Raw genomic sequence first — 10872 nt, 5'->3', positions numbered from 1 at the left:
CACAATAGAGTTTTTGGAAAAATCGTAAATTCCCGATAGAACGCTGGAATGGTCAACATAATTTTTTTTATCGCAAGCAAGCATAATTTTTTTAGGTCAATGAACTGACCTGATAAAATAGCACTCGGGGATAGTGTAACTTCCCATCAGTGAAAGAATTTTTCAAATCAATGCAGTAGCTCCAGAGCCTATTCTAAACATACGAACAAACAATCAAATATTCTTTCCTCTGTAATATTAATATAGATAATTAACACTGTCACACATAGGTTAGTAAATAATAGTAGATTTAGTCTTAACGTGAGGGTTAATCCAGACAAGTCAGGGTCAGGTGAGGTCAAATAGCAGTTATAGTCTGACACGTTCGTTGATGACACTCCCATGATATGGGGGCGACGGGGGAAAGACTACGGGTGTGAAATCGTGCAGGGAAGTAAGGTGCATCAGTCGTGGGTTTTTCATACACGCCCCCCGACCCGCGCGGACCATCGGGAGTGTAACGAACGAAGTTACCAGGCTATAGTACGAGATCCGGCACAATAAATATATACCCTCATCTGTTATTTAATAGGGATAAAAAATAAATGATAGAAAATATTCACATTGACATATTGCACATGGGTTTTCTAGTTAAATTGCGGCCGAATAGTATTAAATGTATATATTTTGTTAAATGTATTTACTTAATCTTCCTTCCTTCCCTTGTAGCTTACTTAAATCAAATTGTACACTAGTTAGTAGAATATACCCAAAAGAGTTGAAAAGGTAAAGGTTGCCTGCTTTCACACACAACAATAATGTTATGTATAAACCCTCAGTTATTTAGTCGTGTAATATGTCAAATGAAAGCTTATTGTATGCTTAATTTTACTGTATTAGGTTGCCTTTGATCCAGTTTATGTTTTTGTATGAAAAATGTGTTTGACCGCAATTTAATTGCAATGTGTCACTGAATTATCTATCAATTATTTCATAGTACTATTGAATAACAGATGAGGGTATATATTTCTAATGTCGGATCTTAGACCAAATCATCTAGGTTTATCTACTAATTGGGATACAGATTTTGAATTGGTTCAGTCCAAACCTAAAATAATAACTAATCCAGCCATTATACTTATTAAATAGGTATGTTTGTTTGTTGGTAACTTCCTAATTTTAGAATATCGCTATTGTGGTATTTATAAAAATCGGAACATTTCTAAAAAAATTCTACTAAACCAGTTAATATTTTTGATAAACACGCTCTGAAGTTAGTTGGAAAGACCGATAAAATAATGTTCTAAATAATTTTCCAACAGCAAAAACTATTTTATATATTTGTCTGGTTTATTAGATATTCGGAAAAATATATATCACTATTTCTTACAAGAAAATTTTCTTAGTCCCCAACATATTTGACCCTGATATCTCTAGATAAAATATTATTTATGAACATACATTATGTTTTGTGTGAACATAACAATCAAATTGGTTCAATGTTCTCTGTAGGTATAGTATACGACAAACATCGAGTCCACTCTGACATGGTCACAGGCTATAATAACTTACTGCGCCAGACACTCACAATCAAGTCAACCGTCAACTCTGCAGCGCTCTAATGGATGTACACAGAGAAAAAAGATCCTTATCCATATTTCGACATTTTTTTAACTACCCACACTATAAGCGCACTGCAGACTTGCCAGGCAATACAAACACTAGCTACACAGCGTCTTCGCCGGCGAAGACGAGGTCCCCGATATCTGAGGTCACCCGGACGTAAGCTTTATAACTCACAATCACGGGGGCACTCGGACTGATACACTCAGGCCAAAACACCCTTCCCGATCGGGCCTCTAAGCCGAAGTCTTGAATCTCAAAGGTCTCATAGCCCTTAGAGTCGTTCCGCCTATCTACTCTGCTTCTGCCTTCCGGTCAAGGAATGCTTCTGCCTTCCTATCAAGGAATGCTTCTGCGCTCTCCCAAACACCCGGTGACGCCACTAATGTCCCATTAATGAGGAAAATTTAAGGAGCCTACGCACTGTCAGAAAAATCACAACACAATATATACAATCAGAAAAAAAAACTTCACCGGTAAGTGTCTGGCGTATTTGTCTGGGATATTATTTAGTAGGTATAGATACTGGCGTAACCTTACGCTTCGCGTTCAGAGCGGACGGGATATTTCGCGCATACTATATGTACAATTTCTTTGTTAAATTTTATGTTTACTCTTTAGGCTTATCAGCGCTACTAAGACGTAGGAATAATGATATCGGGCAGTGGTCGCTTCCGTATACTTTGTCTCTTATGACACTGTCGCACAACGTCGGCTTCAATCTCTCCGATACTATGAAATAGTCGAGACGCCTGAAACAATTAATTTTATCTTATAGCTATTGAAACATGTTGCATATTTTTACCTAAGCTAGTAATTCGTCTGTAATTTATGCTAAAACCTTTTCAAAATGTATGCATTTATAGCATACCACTAATAATATATGAATTATCGAAGCAAGTGCGTTCCATCTTAGGATACATACACCTTCACTTACCATGAGGTAAAACTTAAAAAATCACGAGCTTATTTTAAACTAGCGGACGCCCGCGACTACGTCTGCGTGAAATTTAGTTTTTTACAAATCCCTCGGGATTAAAAGAAATCAAATTTCAAAAACAGAATTTCAATAGGACGAAGTCGCAAGCATCCGTTGACTGTAAATGATATATTAACACTAGCTGACGCCTCACGGTTTCACCTGCGTGGCTCGCGTTCTCGTACGAATACGGGGATAATGTATAGCCTATAGCCTTCCCCGATAAATGGGCTATCTATCACTGAAAGAATTTTTTAAATCAGACCAGTTGTTCTTGAGATAAGCGCGTTCAAGCAAACAAACTCATCAGCCTTATAATATTAGTATAGATTTCAAAGTTCGCGTGAATAGAGCGTTCGCTAGAAATATCAAGATGTTCGTAACAATATTTGGCTCTATGCTTGGCTCGGCTCGTTGTTTAGTTAGGCAAATATAAAATCGGCGAATGCTCGATGTTCTGTTACAAGTGAATACTCAAGTCTATCAGCACCTTAAACATGTTTTATCAGGCATGGTGCTTTATCAATATTTCCTATTCCTCCTATTAGGAGTAAAGGCTGCTTCAAGTAAGGAGGTATAGGTATACCTACCTATTATAATAGAACCCAAGGTCTCAAAGGTTGAAGTCACGCCCTATTATCGTGGAAAATACTGGAGCACACATATTCAATTTTTTTTTACATACGCGGCTAATTGAGAACCTCCTCGCGTTTATCGAAGTTAAGTGTTGAGTTAAAAATTCTTACCATCCAACATTCTTCGCGCGACTGTTGGACATGTTGCTCCAGAAAGTGTATGCGCCCGTCTTATCCGGGTAGAAATGGCGGAAGGTGTCCACGAACCCGTCCCCTAGGAGATCGGTCATCCCTGTGCGTTCCTCTTCAGTGAAGCCGGCGTTCTTTTTGTTTGTTTTCGGATTTGTTAAGTCTGCAATATTTAAAGATTGCATCATATTTCACTACGCTAAGATACCTCTATAACCGTGATAGACCAGTGGATATGACCTCTACCTCTGATTCCGGAGGGTATAGGTTCGAATCCGGTTCGGGGCAAGCACCTCCAATTTTTTAGTTGTGTGCATTTAAGGAAATTAAATATTACGCGTCTCAAACGGTGAAGGAAAACACCGTGAGGAAACCTGCACACCAGAGAATTTCCTTAATTCTCTGCGTGTGTGAAGTCTGCCAATCCGCATTGGGCCAGCGTGATGGACTATTGGCCTAACCCCTCTCATTCTAAGAGGAGACTCGAGCTCAGCAGTGAGCCGAATATGGGTTGATAATGATGAAGATACCTCTATATCGATCACTATGAGATGTAAATTATATAGATCAGTACGGATAGCTTAACGTGCAACGCATGACACGGAAGTCCTTAGCTCCAGGCTGCTACTGAGAATTTGTTGGTAGACAGAAAAACCTCAATGTTTCCTCAAGCCAGGATAATCACTGCGTAACGAGGTAAACCACCAAGAAGACGACTGTGATGTTAACCAATTCATCATTATCAACCCATATCCGGCTCACTGCTGACGAGTCTCCTCTCAGAATGTGAGGGGTTAGGCTAAATAGTCCACCGCGTGGAAAAAACAATCCAATGCGGATTGGCAGACTTCACACACGCAGAGAATTAAAATTCTCAGGTATGCAAGTTTCCTTCACCGTTTGGTACACGTGATAATTAGATTCATAAAATGCACATAACTGAACAGTTGGAAGTTGACACATAATATTAATTATAGTGGTATACTCGCACTGAAGCTAAATCTCTTAAAGAGAACCACTTTACACCGCGTCAGCTTACAGTATACAAAACTGAGGTTCGATCGTCTATGTACGGAGTTACCAGCTTGCTACAAATATTTTATTGTTTGCTCAGGAATTGTTTGATCTCGTCTCTGCAAGGCATAGCAGTTATCTGCACCGCTATGTTATCGATATCCCTTGGTCCACTTTAAGTGGTTTGATTTCTCATTCCTTGTAAGCAATGCCAAGGTATGGAAAGCCCTTCTAGCTTCCATTTTCCCTACCAACTATAGTATGAGTAACTTCAAATAATGCGCGAATATACATCTTCTAGGAAACCGCGTTCGACTAAGCATCATCGCTTACCATTAATTAAAGCGCTAGCTTAAAATTAAACTAACGGGAGGTTAAAAAAACTCAAGTAGATTTAACTGTCGTAAATAGTAGTAGATATAAGTAGGTACCTACCTATATCAACAAAATGAATTCTTAATCAGACATGCTAGTCAGTCAAGGTCGTGAAAAAGATGACGCACTGACCACGTGGGTCCTGTTCATAAATTATCTAGAACCACCTGTAGGTCGCAGTTTTAGGCACTTTAAATTATTCGTCTTATTTAGGTTATACCTACCTCTATACTTAGCTGAAGATCCGTTCCCAAAAAACATCAAATTATGTATAAAGATACTTACTGAAATACCTTTCTTTTACTATACAATTGGGGATTCCATCTTAATTTTGGGGAGAAAAAGATGGAAAGGTCTAAAATAAAAACACTTAAAAACAGACTTCGAGAGATGAGAGAAAGTTTAAAACAATGTTTTCATCATTACGATGGTTACAATTTGATTTCCTAAGTCGGTGTTTTTAAGAATTCTTATTACAATCATATCTCACATAAAAGATCATAACTACCTACCTATTTCTTTGTGCGCCACGTTCATATCACCGCAAATGATTACCGGTTTCTTCTTGTCCAACTCTTTAACATACTTTCGAAATTCTTCATTCCATTTCAATCTTTTATCAAGAGTGACGAGTTTGCGGCCAGCGTTAGGTACGTATGTACATATTAGATAGAATTGTTCGTATTCTGCTGTAATTATTCGACCTTCCGTATCTAAGTCCTCATCTTGCAGCCCATACTGCACGTTCATAGCTAATTTTGTTGTGTAAACGCCTACGCCTGCGTAGCCGTCTTTGTCGCTGGCCAGCCAGTACGCGTGGTATCCCGGAACATTCTTAATCTCTTCGGGGAGCTTTTCTTGTGAACATTTTGTCTCTTGTAGACACAGTATATTAGGTTTTTCATGTTTCAAGTAATCCAGTCCACCCTTCCCCAACCAAGCCCTTATTCCGTCAACGTTCCAGCACGCTATTTTTAAATTCCAGTCTTTATCTTGTAAATTTTTAGAGTTGTTGGTGAAATCCAAAGACTCATAATCGGTTACACCTTTGGGTGTTTTCTTTTTATTATCTTCAGTGACTGAAAAGAAATATTATTAAGCCTGTTATGTTTGTTTTCCTATTTTGATAATTCTACAGCAAATCAATTTTTTTAGTAGGTACTTTTAAGTATTCTAGATAGTATATGGCTCATATTTTGCCAAAAAAAAATTGTAATGATTGATTTACCAAAAACACTTATGAAAAATTTACATAATCAATATTTAGTATGTTAATTTCCAGTTATAGGATTTGTACCATGCACTACTGTAAATAATTTTATATCTGGTTAGCAGATACATTATTAATAAATGTTATGGGAAAAAATTATTCTCCTGAAATTCTTGTTCTAAAATTTAAACAAAATTAAAGAGAATATTAAATTTAAAGAATGTCAAGTTCTAAATATAATACAGAGCATAGAAGAACATTATGTGATCAATAAAACAATCACACACACAATAAATTTAATGTAAAGTATACTTTTCAATAATACTACATATGAATATAATTTTTAACTTTTGCGTTAGTTATTAACGTTAGTGCCTACAACTTTAAGACTTCTTCAAAAGTTAATAAGGGTATCAAGCATAATAATATTATAAACCCAACTATTTATAAGGTAAAAAATATAAATAACCAAACCAGCAATATTTTGGAAACTTTTTATTCATAATAATAAAGAAACACAATCATAATACGAAACAGTTGTCAAAGACATTGGAAATGAAATTATTTGTAATTAACAGAACTAGTTACCCTTTTCGTCGACCTTTCGCCGACGTTTTGTGGTCGGTTCACCCGTATCTTGCACCTCTTCAGTGTTGGCAGATTTCTCTGCAGCCTTTTTTTGTCCTCGCTTACCTTTTACAGGTTTAGCTTCAGGAAGACTTTCTTCATCGTCTTCTTCTTCTTCCTTTGATTCATCTAATGAAAAAAAATAACAAATTAAAATTTCTACAACAAAATTCATCATCATAGTCATCATTAAAAACCAATTCTAAAATTATTTATGAAACAACATGTCAAAGCTTTAATAATAAACAATATATTTACAATAATTGTCTACTAAATATACCTTTTCCCTTTTCTTCTTTTTTAGCACCTTTTCTTTTTTTGGAAGGGGCTTCCTCTATCATCTCTTCATCTTGTTCCTCTTGCACTTCTTTAGTCTGAATTTTTTTTGGCGGATTTTTACGTCCTTTCTTTTTGGGCTCTTCTACCTTTTCTTGTTCCTCATCTTTATTTTCGGCTGATAAGTCCTCGCTTTCATTGTCATCTTCTTTGTCAGGGGTAAGTTTTGGTTGAGCCTTTTTTCGACCTTTTGGTGCATTTGAAACTGTTTCTTCCTCTTCAGGTATTTCCTCACTCTCTGGTTCAGGCTTTGCTTGCGGTTTTCGTCCTCTACCTCTACCTTTTGGTTTTTCATCAACAGCCTCCTCTTTATCACCATCTGCTCCCTGTTTAGCATTTTTCTTGCCCCTACCAGTTTCTTTAGGCTTAACTTCCTTTTCCACTGGTTCTTTTTTTGCAGCCTTCTTACGACCCTTTGCAGGAGCTTTTTCTTCTGAAGGGCTGTTAGATTCAGTTTCTTCTACATCATCACCAGCAGAACCTTCTTCGGCCGAGTCGCCATTTGCAGAAACAGCCTCATTTTCCACAGGTTCGTCATTTACTACATTCTTTTTTCTACCTTTCTTTGCAGGGGGGGCTTCATCTTTATCTTCATTATAATTGACAATATTTTTCCCTCGTTTGTTTTTCTTTTCTGTGGTAATAATCTTCTCATCAACTGAATCTACTTCAGGTTCAGGCTCTGTAATATTTTTGGGTTTACCTCGACCTTTCTTTGGCGCATCACTTTCAGAAATTTTTACGTCTGCTGTTTTCTGTAATAAAAAAAGAGCAGAAAAGTATGAGTATAATTATTTAAAAATTTATCTCTTTGCAACTTCATTTGTTTAAGTATATAAACCTCATACAAACATCTTTGCTTTGACATTTTAGTAAAATGGTTTGGTCTTATAACTCTTTATTACATTATCTTCATTTAACTTAATGCCTGTAACTGTTATTGGCTTCTAACTATAAAGCAAAGCAATATTACTTCACAGAACTAACAATTTTCCAATCTTCCAAGCATCTCAAAAACTACTAGTTCAACCAAAATCTCAAAGTTGTTTTTAAAAATAACAAACACAGAGAGATAAATATTGTATTGACCAGTAAACAGAAAAGTCAACAGACAACTGATTGATGAGTGCCACTAGAGCTTGGCAAGGTTATTGATGACACTCCCATGATAAGCGGGCGACGGGGGGAAAGGACTGCGGAAAGGTCGTGCACGCGGGGCATCAAGAGTGTTACGAACAAATTCGACAAGCTATAACATGTTTCAAGCTAATTGGTTACTTATAATTTCCAACAAGTTGAGGTTGTAATTTCTTACACAAAATATTTTACTCTTGATTGGACCGTCTTGTTGACCAAATATTGAATTGCTTTATCTTCTTCAATCTATATAAACTATATGAAATTACAAATTATGAATTATGTGACAAGAAAACTTTAGAACAGCCACCTCTCTTTGATAATTTATTTTAAACTATAGATACTCTATTCAACTTTTACCACAGAAGAATTTTAAAACTTAAAAATCTTCCACTCAGAGGAATGCAGTTAATAGATGCATAAATGCACTGCCTAACCTAAGGACTTAGAATCAGGGCCTCTAGCCATGTGGCACATCAATTCTCTTTCTAGAAACACTATCACTTTGTAAACTAACAAAATGTATGGGAATGACAGATCTGATTGACAAGTTAATCACGTGACCTGTTGATGATGAATGTTATTACCATACATTTTTTTAATTTTCAAAGTGTTAGTATTTGTAGAAAGTGTATCCAGTATCACATGGCTACAGGCCCTGGATTGTAAAATTAATTTTTCATTTTGTACAATTTGTATGTATAGTGCCTACCCTAACTAAGAACCTTGTACATGCAACTGTCCCCTACTACTACTTAACTTACTACTTACTTAAAAGATTTGAATGCCAAATGCCATTCAAATCTTTTAGGTTTTTTCAAGTAATTTTTGTACACCATTACATATAAGCTTCCAGATTTTTAAGACACTGCAAACACACACATCTACATTTGCAGGTTATGGTTTCTGAGATTTTATTCAAGACAGTCAGTACTTCTTTTATACATATAGACACACAAGATAGATATCATAGTTAGTCTATGATGCTACAAAGCTTGAATATGTTAACATCTACTGTTATTGATTCTTGGTTCTATTAATAACTCTCAAGATATAATCAAACTTGATTTCAATACCTATACAGCTTACTTTTGCATTTAATTTACATATTCCAGTGGTTATGCTGTTTCAATTCCAAACAATATAGTTGATCTCCATGGTGTGGCAGTTTGAAACCCATTTTTCTATATAATTATGATTTAAAATGTAACAGCCATTATGACAAAAAACATACCATTTTATAAATATCGTGGTTTACGAGGCACGCGGTTTTTAATCTATTATCAGTAAAACCATGCACATGTTTATTCTAAAAGTAATGTGAAATTAAGACGCATTTGACTTAATACTTACGGTATGATTTTGTAAGAATTTTATGCTACAAATTAAGCATTAACGTGCAATACTTGTGGATAACGAAAACCAGTTTGCTAACAATATCAAACTCAAACACATACCGTTTATTCGAATGATATCATAATAAATACCTTAGCTTTTGCTGTACGTGGCGCCATTTTCACTTTTATTTGTACAAATAACACTAGCTAACAATTCGTTACAAATAAAATAGCCGGCAATCGCGTCTTAGCGCGTCTTCCAAAAGGGGTGGCGAACAAATTTCCGGTAAAATGACAATGACAGCCAACGCTACGAATGGCGCCAATTTTTTGTCCAATGTTGCCTCGTATAACCATAGAGAATATTTATCTTTTAATAAAATAAAATCTTTATAGCTAGTAAAATGTGAAGTGTGAACCAAGTTCACCAATCTTTAGAGTTCCGTAGTCCACAAGGAACCCTTGTAGTTTCGCCATGTCTGTCTGTCCGTCCGTCCGTCCGTTCGCGGATTAGCGTAGAGACTAGGAAATTAGCATGAGTATGTATATTAAAAAAGTGAACAAAGTCGTCGTTAAAATCTTAAAAAGTATTTTAAGGGTACCTCCCCTACATGTAAAGTGGGGATGATATTTTTGTTCATTTATTTCATAGTGTGGGGTATCGTTGAATAGATCTTTGAAAGTTCTTCTACCAACTACTTGAAAGGGGTCTTCTACCAACATATTTCGATATAAGGTTCCGTTTGTAAGTTATTAGTTGGTTTTTTAGGAGCTAATTTTTGTTAGAGTCATGTGTCCCCCTCTAACACCTAAACGCTTGTTTAGAGATACGTGAAAAATTCACAAAAGAAGGATATATTATAATTAAATTACAAGGAAAACTATAACGACTTTATATAGCAATTATCTATACTATCTATACTAATATTATAAAGCTGAAGAGTTTGTTTGTTTCTTAGTTTGATTGAACGCGCTAATCTCAGGAACTACTGGTCCGATTTGAAAAATACTTTCAGTGATATATAGCCCATTTATCGAGGAAGGCTATTATTATGTTTTCAAAAAATTAGGGATCCGCCCTGAAACTTTAATATCTATTTAGTATCCCAAGGTGTACAAAATTTTGTTTACATGGCGTGCGCTGCAAAAAACTATTGATGTTAGAATAAAATAATGTAAAACAACTTTCCAGAACACATCATTTTCTACAAAAAGTGTCGCAACAGCATATGTCTATCTTCTACATTTTAGCAGATATTGTACGTTTTGTACTGTAAATAATATTAAAATTATATACTATGATTTACGTCCAGGGCCGGACCGTCCATACGGCGAACGGAGCGGTCGCTCCAGGCGCCAAATCCTAGGGGGCGCCGAAATGGTAAAGACAAGATCGAAAAGAAATTTATGTGATGAATTTACGTGCGCGAAAGGCGCACTCTAATTGGATCTCGCTCCATTCTAAAATTTACCTCGGTCCGGCGCTGTTTA

At 36.0% G+C, this 10872-nt stretch overlaps 1 protein-coding gene across 1 annotated transcript; it reads right to left on the bottom strand.

Moving 5' to 3' along the window:
• Window positions 1–299: 299 nt before the first annotated feature.
• On the bottom strand, window positions 300–9692 carry LOC112048699 (DNA-(apurinic or apyrimidinic site) endonuclease). Its single transcript, XM_024086341.2, has 6 exons — window positions 9532–9692; window positions 6852–7662; window positions 6533–6700; window positions 5247–5813; window positions 3328–3508; window positions 300–2354 (listed from the first exon to the last, which is right to left on the bottom strand). Exons 1-6 carry the CDS (start codon window positions 9556–9558, stop codon window positions 2213–2215), a joined length of 1896 nt encoding a protein of 631 aa, XP_023942109.2. The 5' UTR covers window positions 9559–9692; the 3' UTR covers window positions 300–2212.
• Between the last annotated feature and the right edge of the window lie 1180 nt (window positions 9693–10872).

Source organism: Bicyclus anynana, chromosome 6, assembly GCF_947172395.1.
Source record: "Bicyclus anynana chromosome 6, ilBicAnyn1.1, whole genome shotgun sequence".
Taxonomy (NCBI): Eukaryota; Metazoa; Arthropoda; class Insecta; order Lepidoptera; family Nymphalidae; genus Bicyclus; species Bicyclus anynana.
Note: the sequence above shows the minus strand (reverse complement) of the source record. Positions and strands in the feature narration are given on the sequence as shown.